The following is a 22442-nucleotide window of genomic DNA, read 5'->3' as shown; positions in this document are numbered from 1 at the left end:
TCGTTCTACCACCGAATTCACTGAATCACCAAACAGACCGGTAGGGGAGACAGGAGCATCTAACAAAAACTTTTTATCTCTTTCCTTGATGTCAGATAGATTTAACCAGAGATGCCTCTCCGTGGCCACCATTGCTGCCATAGAGCGGCCAATAGATTTTGCCGCTTCTCTGGTGGCCCGAAGAGACAGATCAGCTGCCCTCCTGATCTCCGCGATCGTTTCTCTCCCCACTTCCTCACATTCATCGTCTATGTCTTTTAATAGATCAGCTTGATATGCTTGCAGGACAGCCATAGTGTGTAAGCTAGCGGCTGCCTGACCTGCTGCTGAGTATGCCCTACCCACTAAAGCCGATGTCGTTCTCACTGGTTTAGTGGGCAGCTGCGGGGCTTTCAGCGATGATGCAGACTCAGGGGAGAGATAGCTCGCAAGCGTCTCTTCCACCTGAGGCATCGCCGCATAACCATGTTTCTTTAACCCTATTATATTCGAATATTCAGTAGTCGCTGGGTTAAAAACTCTAAATGATGCCGGTCTAATCCATGACTTCGACACCTCGGTGTGGAGGTCAGGAAAGAACGGCAAGCCCCGTTTTGGAGGTTGCGATCTAGCTGGCAGAAATCGTTCATCTAATTTGCTTTTTGTTTGACTTAATTCCTGCTCACCGGCTGGCCAGTCCAGATTTAATCTAGCAACAGCACGAGTGATAACCTCCAAAAGCTCCTCTTGTGTGTGTGTAATTGTGTGTGATTGTGTAAAATCTTCATTTTCACCCAGGCTCACAACATCCAGCTCCTCAGAACTGGAGTGCTGTTGCACCTGCGCTTCAGCGCGAGCAGAAGAAACCGCAGCGCGTGCTTCTGACTCGCAAACTGAAGCGTCGGATTCAACGGTTAAAGGAAGAGATAGGGGATCACCCGTCTCTATCCCCGCCGTTAAATCCATCTGCGAACCCCAGGACGAGCGCCTCCGCCGTGCCTCGGCAGCAGCGGGACCCGAGCCCTGGGGAACGCGAGCCAAAGCGCCCTCCTCGAAGAGCGCTCGGCGAGACCGGAGAGTTTTCATTGCCAACTTTTCACAATGCTCACAGCCAGCCCCCTCGAGAGCCGACTGGGCATGTTCCAGTCCTAAACACATCACACAAAGCTCGTGTGTGTCCCCACCCGTGATGAAACGAGGGCAGGGAGTGACACACTGCTTAAACTGCTGCTTTTCCATAATATATATATATAGAGAGACAAACACACATCAAATAGACAATACGATTTCACATAGAGCGCTTGTGAAGACACAGAAGCTGACATTGTTTGGTTCAGGGGTGCTTTATAGTTTCCTGGTCAATGACGTCACCCGCCTATGACGTCCCGTCACGCCATTGGACTGATTTCACGAGTGCTTCATGACGCAATCACGCAGGAGCGTTCCCGCAGCGCTTGACGCAGCGCGAGTTCCCTTGAAAGGGAAATACGTGCAATAAACCGTACAATGAAACTTCAGGAGGAGCTTTGATGTGTCAAAATGGAAAATGGAACGGAACATTTGTCTGCAAAAGTGAGTCCCCACAAAATCTTGCATTCACATTTATTTATGCTAAAAGTAAACCCAACTATCTATGATGATCCAATCCCAAATGTGGATAATTTATGGGTGCATCAAAAAAATTTATATATGATACAATATATATATATATATAACATACATACAATGATACAGCTGTCACATTCATGTCTTGTTTAGTTCATATGGGTCGTTTACACTGAAAACTTTTTATTCATTTTGGCTGTTCATGTACATGACAACTGGCAAACTTTTGAAAACGGGTTTCAATGTGCACGTTTTTGAAAATTATATTGTTATTGTCTTGGTGTAAACTACAAAAACGCAAATTTGTGAAAGTGGTGACGTCATGTGCATGCGTATTTTCAAAACGATCCCCATTCACACTGATCCAAGAAAGCGGTTCAAAATCGTGCCAGGCCAGTAGTTGACGATGTCAGATTGTGTAAAGAAAAACGATGTGCCTATAAACTGAACATCTAATACACATGTGCAATAGGTGGTTTGCAGTCACGTGATTGTGATGACGCGCGAAATTCAGATGGAGGGCAGGAAGTGAAGAGCGGAATGGACGAGATGGAGGAAAGTCCGAACTGTACTACTTTAGACGCTATTACAAGCAAAAAATATAACAAAAAAATTAAACATATGTTGGACGTGATCCTTACGTTATGAAGAGGAGCGATTTTTCAATTGAATTGAAAGATTTGCCTGTAACGTTACATTTGTCTTCAGTTACAGGAGTAACTTACAAACTCAAAGAAAAGAAGAAACAATTACTTTAACTTTACAAAGTTCAGAAACTGGTCCGTTACACAAACATCCACATAAATTGTATTAATTCACCTTTGACGAAGTGATCACTGCACACACAGGCGTTTTATGATTCGGCTCCTCCCGACCGCAGACGTAGGTTTGCAAGTCATTTTTTTCCGGCGTTTTTCGGTCAATTTCTTGCATTTTTCCCCCTTATGAACAACAACTTTTGGTACACGATAAAACTCCTCGTGGTTTAATCGATTTGAGCAACCATAAACGACGCAAAACATCGGCATTTTGAGTTTGTTATAGTGCTTCCTAAATGTAACAAATCACTTCCTGCCCTCCATCTGCATTTCGCGCCATGGCAACGCAGTGACGTGCCGTCATATGCAAACAAGCTATTGCGCATGACATCACCGTTTTCACAAATTCACATTTTTGTAGTTTACACTGAGACGATAACCGTATCATTTTCCAAAACTTGCACGTTAAAACCCATTTTCAAAAGCTTGCATTTCCAGGCCTTAAAACGTCAGTGTTGTGTAAATTAATGGTGTCGTGTAAATGGAACCTTAGGCCTAGTACACGGGTATTTTTATAAAAAGTTTTTCCTCCTCCTTTTAAAAAAACATTTACGTCCACATGAGCTAATACACTCTATGAAGCGCTGTTAAGAGCATTCCAAACCAACAGGTGGCGATATAACCCTAACCATAAAGCCATGTTGGCCAATCAGAAACCTGGAAAAAAGGTTATTTCAGGTTCCGGATCTGACGTCACAAGCCAAAATCTTGAAGATTTTTGAGTTTGAGTTTCTAAAAATCTTCACCCTGGCAGGAGTTTTCAAAAAAGTTCGGTTTCAGTGACCGGATACTGCGATTGCGTGTGGACGAACAGCCAAACCGCATATAAAAAGCTGCGGTTTTGAAAATACCCGGGTTTGTGTGGACAGGGCCTGAGTTTCACAGTCATGATCAGGGGTGAGTTTCCCAAAAGCATCGTTAGCCAACTATGTTTGCAAGTTCCGTTGTTATCAGCATAGTTCAATGAGTCGGTGTTCGTTCCAACCACCGCTCTCGACCTGTGGTTAAAGCATAGTTTCCAGTTTGCATGACATGTGGACTTCATAAATCCTTATCTTGAGCAAAATAAGTAAGCTGACATTCAGTACAATCTATATCTTTTATTTAGGATACATACAAATGTCATTTACATCTTTTAGTTTGTCAAGAGATTGAAAGCACCATTTTTTAAGACTGGCATTGTGCGAACGTGCTCTACTACGTAAAAACGAGCCTATGATTGAATCTGGAAATAGAGCAAAAATAACTGAGAAAAATGAGAAATAGTCCTCATGCTATGTCTGTAATTTATAGCAAACCATCTAGTATTAATTCGATCTCAAACAGATTTATTAAAAGAAGTTAGTACTCCACCTCGTGCGTGACGTCATAAACCAACATGGTTGAACGACCACTTTGTGACAATACGGTTTCAGGAAACAGTCGTGACTAGCTAGCTGATTTATTCAACGATGCATCGTACTATGGTACTGTAGTTAAGCAGCGAGTTACGTTGTCGTACGGGAAAACGCACCCCTATTTGGCTGGAAGGTGTGTGTTCAAAACGTGTAAAGCACAGGTAGTTCCAGTCAGTTTAATCACCGTTCTGTATTAATGTGCATGAAGCGCAATCACACACACACACACACACACACACACATAAAAACAGTCACTTGCACTCAGAGACTGGAGATCATGCTTTGACCAGAAACATTCAGGAGCACAGAAATTTGTTGTCAAATGCTGTCCCAAGACTTTCATTAGTATAATCGCGGACACTAAATGCTGCTCAAAAATGTACAGTATATGAATGTTTTTTTTGTTTGTTTTTTTTTTAGGTGGGATCTGTCCACCACCTCCATATCTTCAACATGGAGACTACAGCATCATCAGTACGGAAAAAGATGTGATTACAGAGGTATCGTACACTTGCCAGTCTTACTATGTGCTGGACAAGCAACAGGAATCTTATAAGTGTGTGGATGGAAAATGGGAGACTCCTCCGAAATGTCTGAGTGAGTCATTCAATTACAAATTAATTCTCTTTTGCTTTTTTGTAAAAACAAATATCTAATTGTTTTGTATTGTTTTTCACTGGACGATGTCTCTGTCATATAGGGCCTTGTGAAATTGATGACATAGTTGAGAAGTACAATCTACAGCTCCCTACAGGAAAGGTCTATATAACGCATGCTAACACGTATAGGCTTAACTGTACAGCTGGATGGAATACTGGAAGTGAGATGAGAGCATACGTGGACGTGTCGTGTTCTAATGGGTATCTTCAGATTGACAAAAGTTGTGAGTAATGTTTCTCATTTTCAATCTGAATTAGTCATGTTGGTGTTCTGTACATTTATTTATTCATTTGTTTTTTTTGTTTTTTTTTTCCAGGTGATACACAAAATAACTGAAAATAAACTAGAGTGGTAGTTGAGGTAATGTAACCTAGTTCGATTTTAAGAATGACTTCTAGTATTTACTTTCAGATGTTTTTTAGCACTAAATGTTGATATATAAAATGACTACTGCAAACCCAAACTGATGAATATTAAATATTTTCAGTGGCCTAATAATGTAAAATTTCAGCATGTTATTATGTTTATGAAGACGGAGAGACGCACTCAAGCTTGTATCTCATTCTCATTCAGCTACAAATATTACTTATAGAATTATATATTATCTCTGTCACAGCCACCAGCTGGAGTGCCCATGATCTCCCTCAGAGGACACTACTTCCATCTGCTTTCTCAACATGAACTACTTTTCCCATAACCCATTGCTCGGAATAACTAGTGTTTTGATTACTTTCACCTGTGTGTTATTATTTTATTTACTCTTACCTATTTAAGCTCTGTGTATTCACTCATTCGTTGCGAAGTCTTGTATGTTGTTACACTGCATTTCTGAGCGTTATCATGGTTTCCTGTGTCTTGGTTTTTTGAGTATCTTCCCATATTCTTGATTTTCGACCCTGTTGCTTTTTTCGATTGTTTGACCCTTTGCCTGTTATATGGACTATGATTCTGGATTGTCCCAATAAAGCTGCATTTGGATGTTCAACCCAAGTCTCTGAGCCGTTCGTAATAATCTTAAAGAAATTGTTTGTATTTATTATCTTTTAAAATTCATTTAATGACCCTTGTGATTAAAAACATGTTAGTAATTATAGTGACTTTGGTGTGGATTTTAGTTCAACATATTTCTTGCATTATTTATGCATTTTATTTATGCAAAACATTTATTTATGCAAACTCAGCAAAAATAAGTCACCTTTTCAGGATATTGTATTTTAAAGATAATTTTGTAAAATCCAGATAAACTATACAGATCTTTATTGGTAAGGGTTTAAACAATGTTTTTCATGCTTGTTTACTAAACCTTAACAATTATTGCACATGCACCAGTGAAAAAGTCCTTAAGACACAAACAATTTACAGAGAACTGAACAAGTTATGATAACTGAACTGAGCTGGACGATGACATAATTTCCTCAGAACTGCTTTATAGATAAAATGAACTAACTTAATAATTGATGATCTTTACAACAGAACTGAATCGACACAGAACTAACTTCAGCTGAACAACAGCCGAAACTGACTGCTACTGTTGATATTGCCAGCCTGAGTTTCCCAGTAATGTTTCCCATTCCTAATCCAGTCCGACTTCTGACCTGTAATGCTGCCTGAATCATAATCATACACTGTTCGCTCGTTGGCCAGAGGAGAACTGACCCCCGACTGAGCCTGGGTTCTCTCAAGGTTTTCTTTCTCCATTCTGTCTCCTGATGGAGTCTGGGTTCCTTGCCACTGTTGCCTTGGCTTTTGGCTTGCTTTGTTGGGGACATTTAATATTCAACAATATTATTGATCTGCCTTACTTAAGGTGGATGGTGATGCAGTTTTCTTCTAGAAACAAACTTTGTTGTATTATTTTCATGTTATCACTGTGAAGCTGCTTTCATACAGTCTGTATTGTAAAAAGTGCTATTTAATTAAATTTTAATGTCTGCTCGAGCACCAATTTTCACCTGCAACAACCGATCATATTTTCATCAATACTTTACTCTCAATAAAAGAAAACCAACCAATATTTAAACCTCTTCGTTTCATTAAATGCAGCATGGCAATAAGACAAGTAAAATTTCATTTGCTTTCTAAATTTTTTTGCAAATATTGTAGCACTGATATCGTAACCTTCAGCCCTGTTATTAAAGTTATGATAAGGAAATATGATCAAACTATTTTTTCTCTCTCAGATTTTAGTATGTTTTTCGGTCATTACAACTACTACTGTAGCACCTACTGAGGCTTAACTGTATGCTAAATTTACACCCCTGTTGCTCATTCTGGATTTCTTTTTTTATCAAATGAATTTTTATAAATATATTATGAAATCACATGTCAAGGTTTTTATTATTTGTCACAAATTTTGGAAACAGCATTGCCAAAAATTTAAACCTCATTGAAATTGAAAAGAACATAAAATGACTCAAATAATATTTAGTTTGACATGTAGGATAGATGAAAAAAAAATAATAATAATTTTGATCCTATTCATGCCAAAACTCAGCACATGACAACCATTTACTTATAAAGGTAAAGACCTTTGAGTTTAACATTTCAATGTTTACCAAAAGTCCACACCGTAAGATCCCGTAAATGACATCCAGTTTTTACGGTTTAAAAAAGACAAACATTTTTTATTTTTTTTCAGTGTGAGATAAGGAGGGCAATCTAGGTCATCTAGACTCTAGAGACAACAACAGTTGTTTTTTTTTTTTTTAGCACATACTGATACTTTAAGGGTCAAACTCTTCTTTTACCTCAATGTATGTTTTAGTAACATAAGTATTATGAAACAATCATTAATGAATTAATGTAATAATGTTCTTCTTTAAATGTAAAGAACACTAGTCAGTGAAAAAAATCTACATCTAACAGGTTTAACCTGTAAAGCACAGCAGTGAACACATCAAATATTTTAGAACTTTCTTTTTGCTTCCTGTTTATATGTTACATAAATGTGACTTACAAAGATTGACTTGTCTAGGGTAACTTGTCCTTTGGTTTGTCCAGATGACAAAAAAAAAAAAAAAAAAGCTACTTGTGATGTGAACTCAAAATGAGAATTTCTGTCTTTTGGTGATTTTCCTTTAGTTGTGCGCAGATTGAAGGCACGCTATTATTTTTGAAGTTAATGTTATTCATCTTAATATGCTTTTCAATTAGATTTTTTTTTTACTTGAAAGCAAATGAAGCAAGGGTGTAGAGTTACATTCAAGCTATTTTAAGGTATAAATAAATAAATAAATAAAATTCACAGGATTTTTTTTTTTTTTTTGTGATCAAAGATGATTTTTAAGGGATACAGTTATTGACTACAGGGGGATTTTAAACAAAATATTCTTCTGCACATCCACAAAGTGGTCTGGTATAAAAGAGTCCTCCTTTTGACTTAGTAAATGATTCACTTTTTGATTCCCCATCATACAAACAGAGTGAGAAAACTAGTTACAGTCATTTGTGAAATGAGAGTTCAAAATGAGAGTTCCTGTACAATTCATCAGCTTTTCCTGTTTTCTATTTTCTGTTACTGTTGTGCAAGGTCAAGGTGAGTTCATTCATTTTTAGTAGAATGTTATTCATATTATATACACATCCAACACTTTTAAATGACCTTAAGTTGTTTTAAAGAGTGTCGACTACTACATCTTTGTGTAACGTTTGTTTGTGCTTCTCAGAATGTCGTTGAGAGGATATTATATGAAAAAATAGAACCAGTTTGGAATATTATATTATGAATATTGAAACAATGAAAGTGAACTGCGTGCCAGGTTTTACTGGTATAGATTCACTGCTGGCAAAATTGGCTTTCAATAAAACATGGCTGCCTATTCAGCAGAAAAATGTGAATAAAATTGAAATCAGTGCTACATGACTAGAGAAAATGAAGAAAAGGGCTGTTTAATGTTTTTTATTATTATTATTATTTATTATCATTATTATTTTTATTATTATAGAAATTATCAGAATTTAGATTTTATTTAATTCTGAGTGGATTATTCTCCAAATTAAAAGTAACAAAATAAAGAAGCTGAATTTTAAATATTTGTTTAAAAGTTTGAAAGTGTTGTGAATCTTCTTCAATCTCACTCATGTCCAATGCTCTATGGGACAGATTAATTCACCACAATATACTTTATGATTTGATTCAAGAAGAACATAAGCGAACAGTTGTAAATATTGCTTGTGCACAGAGAGGTCCGGTGTAAGAAAACCCTCTCTTTGACTTTAATAAATGATTCACTTGTTGATCCCCAAGCAGACAAGAGTATCAGAGACAGACCAACAAAGATACTGAAACTCCTCGGCTTCGTCTTTTGGTTGTTTTTCTTTAATGTCTTTTTCATTTAGATTTTATTGACTTGAAAATAAATGTTAAATTATATGCACTTCCCAAAACATTTAACTTTTAACAGCAAATGGTGATTTTAGTCTTATATCAGGGTCAGGGTTTGTTTTTGGAGCAACAGTGTTGTATACTTGCGAGAAAGGGTAAATGTGCTTTATGCTTTTTATTCTCTTTATATGTATTGTATGAAATGTATCCCCAAATGTGCTAAATCTGGCTGGACTCTGAACCCAGAATGTGATGGTAATACACCAGTGTTACATAACAAATAATTAATATGTGAAATAACACTAAAATCATTCTATCCATATTGCTTTCATTATGCAAAGAAACTCTAGTGTCACACTGAAACATTCTTAAATTAGATAGCCATTAACCTTAAATTCAAAACTGAATATTAAAATAAAACACGTATGTAGTTAATAAACTAATATTATATATTTCCAAAGCATTCAAGAAAATATTTGCTTGATCTTTTTGTTCTAAATGATGAAAGGAGTCAACAATATTTGTAAAAGTTGAGAAAATGGAATGAGATTATTTACTTTCTTCCTGTGATGCTGAAAGTGTCCAGCTGATGTTGTTGTTTTTTTTATTTTTTTATTATTGGGGAAAATCATGAGGCAACAGCATTTGCTGAGCATTATTATTTGGTAACTACAAAATCAGCTAAAAAAAACGACTTACTAATAACTACTTTCTAATAGCTTGCTTAATTTCCAGATAATAGTTTAGCAAATATATCTAAAAGTTCTCAAAATAGAAAATGTGCTTATACTTATTTAGGGACTTATTCAAATTGTACTCTATTTATGGTAAGCTATATTTTTTCCTATTTTAGGATTTAAAAAAAAAAAGAAGTAAATTGTCAGAATCGTTTGTTTTCCCCAAAAGACAAAGCATGCAAATCCAGTTTCACACATTTGTTATGTTTCATCTCTTCTTACGCTTATTTCTACATAATTATGTCTTGTACAGAAGTAACTTGTGAGCTTAAATCAACCACATTCGGAGTAAAAAAGATCAACCCAGAGGGAAAAACTATTTTCAGAGCTGGAGAAAGTGTGGAGATCACCTGCACTGTTAAAAATTACCAGCAATTCACAATAATTAACAGTATTATTTTACAGTAACTTGTTGTAATTAAGTTTCCCTGTAATATCCCAATGAATACCTGTAAAAACTACAGTATCCTTGGATTTTACAGCATTTAACTCTTATTTTACAGTAAAATATTGCAATCTAAAACCTGCTGTTATATCACAACAAGGTCTGTAATATCACAGCAACACAGTGAAAAAAAAAGGATTTCACAGCATTAAACAGTATTATTACAGTGAAATATTGTATTGAAATTATGCCCTGGAAAGTCACATGACATAACCGAACTGTTTTGAATTTGAACTGAAAAGGCGCGGTCGTGTCCCTCTTCTGAATTTCCGGGCTGAATGGAGAAGGTGAGTAGCATACATGTTTGCAGCACTTACACCCATGTTATTTTAATATGATGATAATATTTACTTTCAAATAAACGTTTATCGCATGACACAGTTCACATTTTGTTAGCAAGTGCCCGGAAATTGCTGAAAGTTCTCTCACAGCATTTGCTAATAGTAGTAATGTTAGTAGCTAATGAAGAGAGTTTCGCTATAATTTTTCATGTCACTATCACCGTTTAGACAAATCTGGTGTTTGTAAAGTTTATAATATGACCCCCTTTAGTCTCATGTCGTGTTCGACAACGGGAGGGTTTTAACATTAGGGTTTCCCACTTGTCCTGATATGAATGAATAATAATTGTAAAAGTTGTAAATGCACGTTACATTGAGTGAGCAATCTCAAAGTGCTACAGAAAAAAAACACTATATATATATACCACTATCATTTTTGACATACGGCTAAAATTAAATTACAATGATCAATGATCATAATCTGCATTCAAACTGAAATTCTTATTTTTGGTTGCATTTGTGTAATTTCTCCTTTTTCTTTTCTTTCCAGGTCATCAGAGAGAGTTTGATGCTTGAAGTTGATGTAAGATTTTTTATTCAAATATTTAAAATGCAAAATGAGTGATTACATTATCAACATTTACCTTGCATGATTTACTACCTCTGACCAATGAACAATATTTATCCTTTATCCTAAATCCATGCTATTGTGTGTTAACTATGTTACAGCCATGTGCCACTGGTCAATACTGCAGAACTCCCCAGCAGCCCCTGCTTGATCATTCAAGGTAATGTTACTTTGATCTAGTATCGACATTTCTAACTCATTATTTTGTTTTCATTCTAGAAATCTACAAGACCACAATAAGTAATAATAATTATAATAATAATAATAATTACATTTGTATAGCCATTTGTATCTTAAGCAGATCGCAAAGTGCTCATAACACATAATGCTGTATCTGTTCATTTCAGGTGACATGATGAAGCCCTCTGGATGGCTTATATCCATCGAGGGACATGTCGTGATGGGCCCACACCCTTTCTTTTTACACGGAGTAGCTGCTTTCTTCAGCAGCTATTACGTCTTCAACCTTGAGTATCCTGCCGCTGGATCGTCAACGCTGGAGTTCATTCAAAGGTATTTTATAAAGATCACATTTAATCTTGTAATTCACATTATAGTACAGGCTTCCAACTCAATGATTGTCTTGAGGTCTAAAATGCTGACAAACGAGGTACCTGAGGCCCCGTCCACACTACCGCATTTTTGTTTAAAAACGGAGACCTTTTGCTACGTTTACACCTCCCGTCTACACTAAAACGGCAAAAACGGAGACCCAAAACGGAGAAGTTTAGAAACGCTGCCGACCCGTTTTTCGTTTTGAAACTCCGGAGGGCGTTTTAGTGTGGACGGGTCAAAACGGAGGACTTTAGAAACGATGACGCAGAGGCTCGCGCTCGGCTCTATGATTGGGTGTCATCAGTCATGGAGTATACACAGGTAATATTCAGTACCAGTAAACTCCACCCGCTGGAACAGTTTCTTACAGTAAGAAGAAGAAGAAACTGCCTCTTGGAAGCGTCTCAGGTGCGCCTCGCGCAGTAAACGCATAGCACTACATGTTATATAGAACCGACGCCTATTTTTCATGCGACACGCAAGCGTGTTGGAAGCGTTTCCAAGAAAAATAGAATAGGAAAACATGTTTATATGTCATTTTGACACAAATACATATTAATAAATGACATTTTGATGTTTGAAAGCATTTTTTTACAGTCTATGTTTGAAAGTCTCTAGGTTTACACCGGCACGCGCATGCCCAGTGTTGGTGAATGGTCACGTGATACGCGTTTTCAGTCGTTTTAATGTGGACGGAGATCAATTCTAATATGCAGCTAAAACGCTGGTGTGGATGGCGATCGTATTCGTTTTAATTCTCCGTTTCTAAACTAAAACGCAGTAGTGTGGACGGGGCCTGAGGCTAGCCTGGTGAGACCACCCTGATCTCGCGAACTCATTCAATTTCGCTCTGCAGATCAGTCTGGGTTTCTACACATGTTATGCTGACAAATACCTGCTGGTCCAATCACAGCTATTTATTTTGTTTTGGGGCAGGCTATGTGATGATGATTTTGAAACGTCTATTGCGAAATGCGAATGTATTGAATGAAGTAGATGAAATTTTCTTTCAAAGCAGAACAAAATGCTCTCAGGCCCTTTATTGAAAAGGATATGTTTGTCATACTTTCAACAGGGTTTGGTTTTAATTTACCAACTGGCCAATTGCGTGAAGATGCATTTCAGTGGCGGCACACGTTGATATGGCCTCTCATAGTAGAAAATCAACCCTATTTGCCTCAGGCAAACCTAACCTGAGGCACCTTGGCTAAAAATGGCTAAAAAAAAATTATGGTGAGAGTAAGATCTAACAAGTTTGGATTATAAATCTATTAGGGTTTGATGTGGGGAAAAAGCACAGCAAAAAGCACACCTTGATAAATGCTGTCTGCAATACCTACTGTAAGTCTATTTGAAACTGAAACTATCTTTGCTTATTAACAGGTGCTTCCTGGGCATCAATCCTGAAAGAGGCTCAAAGACCAAGAAGCGGACAACAATGAACCCTCATGTGAGCACCCTTTTGAGGAAACTTATTGACTTTGAGTGGGCATCATAGTTTTTTTTTGCAGCGGTAGTTGTCAGGCTCAGTTTTGAGTAGCCTTGTTCTTTTTGTAATTTTTCAAGACAACTTTGCACTACAAGATTTTTACACAATGCTGTTGCGTGTGGACTCATTATAATGTTTGAGACTGAGAGGAGCGCCTGACCCCTTTACGACATTCCTTCATCGCTCTCTTATCTTGCCATGAAGGCCTCATTCCCATCCTGTCCATTACTGTTATTGTGACACAGCTAGTTGAATTGCAAGTTTGCACAATTTCTCTGCATTTTCTGACTTTTATGACTAGAAAGTTGAATTTCTTGAACTCTTGAAGTTCTTGGCATCTGCTGTACATTGAAAAATATGTATTTGTTAATAAATATGCCATTGGGCTAACATTGACTTTACCTCAGAGTTGTTTGTTGGGGGGAGGGGGTTAATTGTACAATGATTGTAAATTCACAGTATATTATTGTCAACTTGTACATTACTTTCAAAGTACACACTGTAAAAGTACAGGGCCTTGTAACAATGTACAGCAAAAGATTGTAATTCCCCAGTAATGTACTGTAATATCACAGTAATTGCTTTGTCATTGAAGCTGTGAAGTTACAGTATACAGTTGTGCTTTTACAACAATGCATTGTAATATCACAGATATAAAATTACAGTAAATTGCTGTGAGTATATTTCACAGTATATTGCTGTAATCCTTACTGTGAAAGTCATGCAAAATTTATCCAATTATTTATTGTAAATTCACAACGAAAAATTTTGCAGTGTGCACTGAAAAATCCTGGATCTTTCAAACAAAAGAAACCATCAACTCATTTACATGTGGAGAGAATGGGCAGTGGGATTATGAGCCTGTTTGTGCGGGTAAGATTATAGAGAAACACTTCTGCATTTATTGCTGAACTTACTGCATGATATTAAAATAATGTAAATCTTGTTTCAGAAATTAGATGTGAAGTTCCACGTGACCAGCATGTGTCTAGGCCAGAATATTACTTCTGGGGAGATCTGAAATTGGGAGTAAAAAAATATTACAATTGCATGTCTGGATATGATCAAATGTCAGCAGAGGCCACATGCACACGAGACGGATGGACACCAAAACCACTGTGTGCTGGTATGGGGTGATATTAAATCTTACAATTTGTGCATATATTGTGAATTCAAATTAGAATGATGATATTTTTGTTTTACAGTAAAAATGTGTGCAACACCAAACATCCCAAATGCAGAGATTGTGGGAGATCAGAGAACACACTACAACATCAATTCAAGAATACAATATAAATGTCGTCCTGGGTTTGAACCAGAGCAGCCTGTACAAATCACCTGCAATTCCCAGACTGAATGGACAGGCATACGACAATGCACTGGTATGATTTTTGTATCATTAATGATGAATTGGTTTTATTTATTATTACTATCACTTATTATTATTCTCATTATTATTATAAAAAATTATCAGAATTTTGATTTTACTTCATTCTGATTGGATGATTCTCCAAATTAAATGTAACAAAATAAAGACACTCAATTTGAAATATTTATTTAAAAGTTTGAAAGTGTTGTGAATCTTCTTCAATCTCACTCATTTCCAATGCCCGACAGATTGATTCACCACAATATACTTTATGATTTGATTCAAGAAGAACAAGAGCGAACAGTGTAAATATTGCTTGTGCACAGAGTGGTCTGGTGTAAGAAAACCCTCTCTTTGATTTTGATAAATGATTCACTTGTTGATTCCCAAGCAGACAAGAGTATCAGAGACAGACCAACAAAGATACTTGTGAAACTCCTCGGCTTTGTCTTTTGGTTGTTTTTCTTTAATTGTGGCCAATAAGGCAAGTTCTTTTTGTTGTTGTTATTTATTTAAATGTCTTTTTCATTTAGATTTAATTGATTTGAAAATAATCGTTATATTATATGCACTTTCCAAATCATTTAACTGTAGCTCTAGAGAGTGTTGACTTTGTGCAAGTACTTCAGCATTTAATGTGTCGTTGTGTGACGTTTGTGCTTCTCAGAATGTCTTCGAGAAAACATTAAATATGGAAACTTAGAACCAGTTTAAAAATCTTCATACGCTGATGGTGAAACAGTGATAGTGAACTGCATGACTGTTATATTGTACTTGTGTAACTAGTCCGATTCGACCTGCTCCTTGCTGGATTCGAACCGGGGACTCTGATGTGGAAGGCAGATATGCTAACAAGGACTCTAAAGACCACAGCCTCTAGTGTCAATTGCTAGTGCATCTCTTGAGGCCAGGGGAGTGAGGTTTACACTCACAGCTCTTACTGTCCTATGACAGTAAAGAATGTAAAAACATTGTGTTCACAGTTTCGTCATACTGCCTTTATCTTGAATTTTTTCAATATCCAATCAAATCATTATACATCTACATAATGACGACTCAAAACATATGAGATCTGAATTTTTATGTTTTTAAACTGTTTCCTCGCAGCAAAGCAGAGATCGTGCCGTGATCTATCCGTGGTAAACGGGTTGATATACAGCCACCCCTCCAATGAGGAAGAAATCTTTTACACCTGCAACACGGGTTATAAACCCTTCACTGGGAACTGGTGGGATTCAGTGACATGCAGCAAAGGCTCTTGGTCTGAAGAACCTCGGTGCATCCGTGAGTTTTATTATTGTCAGTCTCAGGTGTTAGACGAATGATAGTGTACTGAAATGTGTTTCCTGTTTTCTGTCTTTACAGGGGAGGAAGAATGTGGTGCTTTTCCCAGTGTTCACCATGGAAAACTAAAGCAAAGCCTTCGTGATCGAGGAACTGCTGAAGTGGAATGTGATCCAGGGTTCATATCAACTCAACGCTTCATAACATGTATCAGAGGTACATGGGAGAAACCAGTTTGTGAGGGTGAGCTTCTCAAACTCCTATTGTATTTTTGTGGGGAGCAGTGACAGCATATAGTGGAAAATAGACACTATTTATTGACGATGTTAATCTGGATCATACTGGATTTCATGAATTTCCATAAACATTTTTTTTTTTAGTGGATGTCAGTTGTAACATTCCTCCAAAGGTGGAATATGCATTCATAACATCTAAACCTGAAGAATTTTATGTAGATGGATCAAGTGTAACATATGTATGTCGAAGATCATATTTAATGAATGGGAAGAGTACAGTTTTCTGCCGCAATGGAGCTTGGGAAGAAACACCAACATGTGAAGGTAAGGTTTTGATTGGTTATGATAACTGACTTTTAAAACTTCTTACAGATTACAGATTTGACCATCAAGAGGAATAACATCAAGTCCCCAGATAAGTTTGTCATAGTGACGACAATAATTATAAAATAAATAAAAAACCCTGTGAAATCATAATTTGAGTTTTTGTAGGCTATTTTTTGTCCATCTGCACTAGATTAATATGTTATTGTAATAAAAACATTATCAGCTTGCTGGTATACTGGATGACTCATCCTGCGCTACACAGTTTTCTGTCCAATCAAATGCTCTCTAGAATTTAGAAGTTTTAGTGCCATTGTGCTATAATCCTTTCTTATAAAAAAGTTCTAACCTGAGAAAAAGGATTGTGAGATTTAAAAATGGTCACAATAATCCTCAGTGAAATCGGCAGACTGCTGATTGGTCAGAGAGAATCGTCACTATTCACTGCGTCATCATTGTACGCGCCAGACGGAGTATCCTGAATAAAAAACAGCAAAAACAAAAAAACATCCAAAAACAGCATACACTCGATTTCCTCCATTGTCCTGTGTGTGTGGGTAGCGGCTAGCGAGTGTGTGTCGCGTAGAAGATTACGTCACGGCAGTTTCCTGCGGCGTCGCTATGACGACCAGGTACTATTCTGCAATGGAAAACAGAGTGAAAAGCGAGCCGAGTCGAGTTGAGCTGGTACTGGTAATGGAAAAGCGCCATTACTGTACTATGACAGTTACACTTGTAAAGAATGTAAAAACATTGTGTTCAGTTTAATTTTTGTCTTTGAATTTCTCTCAGTCATACTGCCTTTATCTTGAATTTTTTCAATATCCAATCAAATCATTATACATCTGCATAATGATGACTCAAAACAAATGAGATCCGAATTTTTATGTTTTTAAACTGTTTCCTCGCAGCAAAGCAGAGATCGTGCCGTGATCTATCCGTGGTAAACGGGTTGATATACAGCCACCCCTCCAATGAGGAAGAAATCTTTTACACCTGCAACACGGGTTATAAACCCTTCACTGGGAACTGGTGGGATTCAGTGACATGCAGCAAAGGCTCTTGGTCTGAAGAACCTCGGTGCATCCGTGAGTTTTATTATTGTCAGTCTCAGGTGTTAGACGAATGATAGTGTACTGAAATGTGCCTCCTGTTTTCTGTCTTTACAGGGGAGGAAGAATGTGGTGCTTTTCCCAGTGTTCACCATGGAAAACTAAAGCAAAGCCTTTATCGAGGAACTGCTGAAGTGGAATGTGATCCAGGGTTCATATCAACTCAACGCTTCATTACATGTATCAGAGGTACATGGGAGAAACCAGTTTGTGAGGGTGAGCTTCTCAAACTCTTATTGCATGTTTGTGGGGAGCAGCGACAGCATATAGTGGAAAATAGACACTATTTATTGACGATGTTAATCTGGATATATATATTGACTCTAAGGGTGATGCAGTACAATTCCTATGTATGTGTACAATTCTTTTTGTGCTCTGCAAATGGCAAATAAAACTTTGAACTTTGAACTTTGGATCATACTGGATTTCATGAATTTCCATAAACATTTTTTTTTTTAGTGGATGTCAGTTGTAACATTCCTCCAAAGGTGGAATATGCATTCATAACATCTAAACCTGAAGAATTTTATGTAGATGGATCAGGTGTAACATATGTATGTCGAAGATCATTCTTAATGAATGGGAAGAGTACAGTTTTCTGCCACAATGGAACTTGGGAAGAAACACCAACATGTGAAGGTAAGGTTTTGATTGGTTATGATAACTGACTTTTAAAACTTCTTACAGATTACAGATTTGACCATCAAGAGGAATAACATCAAGTCCCCAGATAAGTTTGTCATAGTGACGACAATAATTATAAAATAAATCAAAAACCCTGTGAAATCATAATTTGAGTTTTTGTAGGCTATTTTTTGTCCATCTGCACTAGATTAATATGTTATTGTAATAAAAACATTATCAGCTTGCTGGTATACTGTATGCTGGATGACTCATCCTGCGCTACACAGTTTTCTGTCCAATAAAATGCTCTCTAGAATTTAGAAGTTTTAGTGCCATTGTGCTGTAATCCTTTCTTATAAAAAAGTTCTAACCTGAGAAAAAGGATTGTGAGATTTAAAAATGGTCACAATAATCCTCAGTGAAATCGCAAAACAAAATGATGATACTGTAGCAACTCTTTAAATAAAGTAGTATAGGGACACTACGTATAATGTGAACCTGAATGCATCTGAAGCTATTAATGAGGGAAATTTAAAATAATGTATCTGACTCCACCGTCTCTCTCCACATATAGTTTTTCTTGAGAAATTTTGGACACATGACAGTGAAAAATAAGATTTGTACAGAAATAAAGAAATTCTAGTGCACTGAGCCATATAATGAAATTCCAGTAGATGGATCTGTGAAAATGGAAAATGGAGTGGAATGTTTTTCTGCACAAAAGAGTTAAAATGTTATGAATCTAGAATCAAATTCACTTACATAATGGGTAAAAATCGACTAAATCCATGATGAACAACAGCTGAGAATGATTGTGAATTAAGTGGATTGTGAATTAAGTGGATAAAATTAATTTTATTTATTTATTTGTATCACAAATCTCACACGAGCTAACACCTTAGAGTCAGGATACACATTATATTACATTTTTTCATGAGGTTGTTAGGGATAGATACTCCTTTTACTCAAGTTTTCTTGGCTGTAAAGCGGCTTGTGCAATATCATATGTTAAAAATGTAATTGTTATGCTAAACCATACTCATTGCAAGTTAGGGCCACATAAAGTATAAAAGCTTCTGTGTGGATAAATATGTGATCAAGTGTCTGCTTTCTCTAGAGGCAACGTGTCCTCTACACACAACAGTGGAAGACTTAAAAATAGAGCGATCCCCTGATATTGAGGGTCCCGTCAAACCTGGACACAAGATAATGTTTTCATGCAATGGACAAGAGCTGATATTAAAAGGACAGAGTGAAATCTCCTGCTTGCCAAATGGAGAATGGAGCAGCCCTTTCCCTAAATGTGAAGGTAAGGCCACAGAATGTAAAAGCCTTGGATTGGACAAAGATAGATCAATGATGGATCTGTTGTTCACATTGAGGATGCTTGATTTATCAAATCTTTATGTTCTTTAGAGGTAATGTGTGTCGCAAACCTGCCAGTAAACATGAGATCAGACGGACGCCCGGGGCCTGAGGTTTCAATCAGACCTGGACACACAATAACTCTTTCATGTGTTGGGAAGGGAACAAAATTACATGGACAGAGAAAAATCTCCTGTTTGTCAACTGGAGAATGGGACGTCCCATTTCCTAAATGTGTAAGAGGTAAGGCTCACAGGTTTACTAGTCGAGTTTTTTGTAAGCAGCACTATTGCTCATATTAAAGTGTAGGTTCGCAGATTTTCAGCCCACTTTGTATTGTTACATTGTCTGTAGTATATGTAAATGAACAATGTTTACTCTTTCTCTGTTTTACCTGGACAGAGAAATTCCATTTTATTCATCAGCAAAAGTCTGCTTGATGACGATAAAAACTCCAAGGCTTTTGTGAAAAGATCAGATTGTATTTCCGCATTTTTGTATTCCCGCCCACAATCAGTTGGATCGACAGAGGGTTATTAACAAAACAGTTATTATAAGAGTAGGTTTATCACAGAAATTTGTATGGTTGGCTACATTTTAAACAGCATTATGGTAAAAATGGATCACTATGGAAACAGATTTATCTACACGACAGTGTATTCCTTCAGGGAGTTGGACAGAACTGATGGAACAGCAGTTTCTTTTAGTTTTTCCCCTCCGTTTGTCCTTCATAGTCATCCCGTTTGAAAGGGAAGCTACAGACATGGAGGTTTTTCAGATTTTCTATCGCTGTGTTCTAAGAAGTTGCTTTGGTATGTAATTCATCAGCAACCATCCAAAACAGCCTTTGCACTAGCTCCATGGTGACGAGTTTTGGATAAATGCAACTTAAACTTTCTTCAGAATGGCTAATTTAGATCTAGTTTATATTATATTATATTATATTATATTATATATTATATTATATTATATTATATTGAAAAAAAACACGATCTCTTCAAAGCAGAAAGTCATTTTCTTCAAGCATTTTATTAAAATTACCTTATATTCTCACATTAATTTAATGTGCATTACATTAAAAACATGTTCTGTTGTTTAAGGTCATAAAAAAGGCATCTGGCTGATATTGAGATGTGTTAATGTCACATTTACTTGGTGATCTAAAAAAAAAAAATAATAATGTCTTTGCCCTCAGAGAAATGTGAGCGACCACCACAAGTAGACTTTGCAGATACAACAGAAATGACAAAACCTGAATACAATTCAGGGGAGAGAGTTGAATACGTCTGCTTTAATAAATACACACTGGATGAGCGTCACCCCTACTCCAAATACATGACCTGTGAACAAGGCGAATGGAGAGGGAATATTAAGTGTTTGAGTAAGTATGGACACTATACAACAAAGATATGTGAGTCTTTTCTAACAGTATTTATTGTTATTATAATTATTATTATTTGTAAATTTGATGTAATCTGTAATTATAGGCTGTGTTGATGAATCAGTGAATGTATATTGTAACAGTGACAGTGAGATGTTGTTTGTTTCAGAGCCTTGTTCAGTGACGGTGGAGGAAATGGATAAAAGAGGTATAGAGCTGCGATGGGCTGGACGGCAAAAGATATTCTCACCACATGAGGATAAAATCACCTTTGCATGTCAGAGGGGCAAATATTTAATAGGCAGTATCCCCCTAATACAATACTGTAATGATGGAGTGATGCATTTGCCTGAGTGTGTGTGACAAGGAGAATAAAACATCACTGATGCATCAGCTGTACTACTGATAAAAACAAATGGAGCAAATCAAAATAAAACCTTTTACAATTCAGTTTCTCTGTTTTGTAATTCTTGCAATTAAAACTAAATAAATGATAAAATCAACATGTTTAAAATGTGCCTAAAAAAACAAAACAAAACAAAAAACATTAATGCAGCTAAGTGAGAATGTGTATTAAAAAAAATAACAAATAAAAAACCTTTTCAAAAAAAGATTGCAAAAAGCCTGTAAGAACAAAGAGAAAAGTGCTAATATTTTTTACTATCACGCAAATAGAAGGGAAATAAATACATTAGTTATTAAACTTTCTTTTTGCTCTGGGTTTCTGATTACAAATGTGATGACAGTGTCTGTGTCCAGACAAAGAAACACTGACAACAGAATATAATGGGGATAAAAAAAGAAGGCTGTCTATTAAGTAAATGTATGTTATTAGTGGAATATTAAACGAAATATAGTAAAGACAATATAGCTGTGGTGCGCGAGCTGATAGAGAGAGAGAGAGAGAGAGAGAGAGAGAGAGAGAACACTTCTGTTGAATGCTCTTGATTGTTGATGATCGTTCACTCAGCACGTGTTATTTGGATTAAAACTAAACCGTAAATGTAATTAAAACATGACCTGTTACCTGATTTATGAATAACGAGTGGATCTCTACATTAGGACGTTTGCAGGTCTAGAAGTTCCATGAACGCATGAACGCAAACATCCAAAGCGCGCGCCCCGAAAACCAACGTCAGACAGCGCTCGAATACTGAATTGAATTGAATTTTCTTTCACATCATGCGCTTGTACGGACGAATTCACACAACAATTATGTAAAAATGCCCGTCTTGGTGAGTATCCTAGCAAACAAAGTCGGTTATATCTCAAGTGAACGTATTATTCACGTGCGTTCGGTCTTAAAGGGGCAGCATTTTAATAAACCTGCTGCTGTGTTTTAATGTTAATCAAACAAAGGACAAATAAATTACTCACTGCTCTTGACTAAATAAGTTACATTTGTAACTTTACAAAAAGATCCATCTATATTTAATTTATACAGTAATGAATATTCAGTGTTTTTTTTTTTTCCACATTTTATTGATTACTGTAGTTTTTGTTGTAGTATCAAAATTGGAATAAAGAATTGATATTTCACTGGAACCACTGACCCATTCCTCAGCACTGAGCCTTTCTGGAGTTGATCTAAATATGTGCTGTGCTGTTAAATGAAAGATAAAGTATAATAGAGCAATATAATGAACAGTGAAAGTAACAGAAGCTCATACAATGCATTTCAGCAGTAAGCATGAAAATAAGTGAAGGAAATATATATTTGATGAAAAAATTAAGCAAACTAGGCCTACTATAATTTATATTCTTTTGGTTTCTATACCAATACATTTAAAAATGACAAATGCAGTCAAAATGCAGGTATCGGTTATGGT

General features: G+C 36.5%; 2 protein-coding genes across 3 annotated transcripts in view; both read left to right on the top strand.

Moving 5' to 3' along the window:
• Positions 1-21063, top strand: part of LOC311296137 (complement factor H-like) — an 83346-nt gene extending 62283 nt beyond the window's left edge. The window contains exons 7-17 of one of the 2 annotated variants that reach the window (XM_084417797.1): positions 14124-14300; positions 15395-15571; positions 15653-15814; positions 15952-16131; positions 17043-17219; positions 17301-17459; positions 17703-17882; positions 18985-19176; positions 19284-19475; positions 20428-20613; positions 20783-21063. In XM_084417797.1, coding sequence (XP_084273923.1) covers positions 14124-14300; positions 15395-15571; positions 15653-15814; positions 15952-16131; positions 17043-17219; positions 17301-17459; positions 17703-17882; positions 18985-19176; positions 19284-19475; positions 20428-20613; positions 20783-20976 — 1976 coding nt within the window. In that variant the 3' untranslated portion in view covers positions 20977-21063. The remainder of the gene's footprint in view (positions 1-14123; positions 14301-15394; positions 15572-15652; positions 15815-15951; positions 16132-17042; positions 17220-17300; positions 17460-17702; positions 17883-18984; positions 19177-19283; positions 19476-20427; positions 20614-20782) is intronic. The other variant, XM_084417798.1, reaches the window with a different exon arrangement.
• Positions 1471-5421, top strand: LOC311296167 (complement factor H-like). The gene is made up of 5 exons (XM_084417855.1): positions 1471-1551; positions 4220-4396; positions 4500-4682; positions 4776-4819; positions 5076-5421. The coding sequence occupies exons 1-4, from the start codon at positions 1509-1511 to the stop codon at positions 4793-4795; spliced, it is 423 nt and encodes a 140-aa protein (XP_084273981.1). The 5' UTR covers positions 1471-1508; the 3' UTR covers positions 4796-4819; positions 5076-5421.
• Positions 21064-22442: the final 1379 nt, after the last annotated feature.

This window comes from Rutilus rutilus (assembly GCF_951802725.1).
Source record: "Rutilus rutilus genome assembly, chromosome: 8".
Classification (NCBI taxonomy): domain Eukaryota; kingdom Metazoa; phylum Chordata; class Actinopteri; order Cypriniformes; family Leuciscidae; genus Rutilus; species Rutilus rutilus.
Note: the sequence above shows the minus strand (reverse complement) of the source record. Positions and strands in the feature narration are given on the sequence as shown.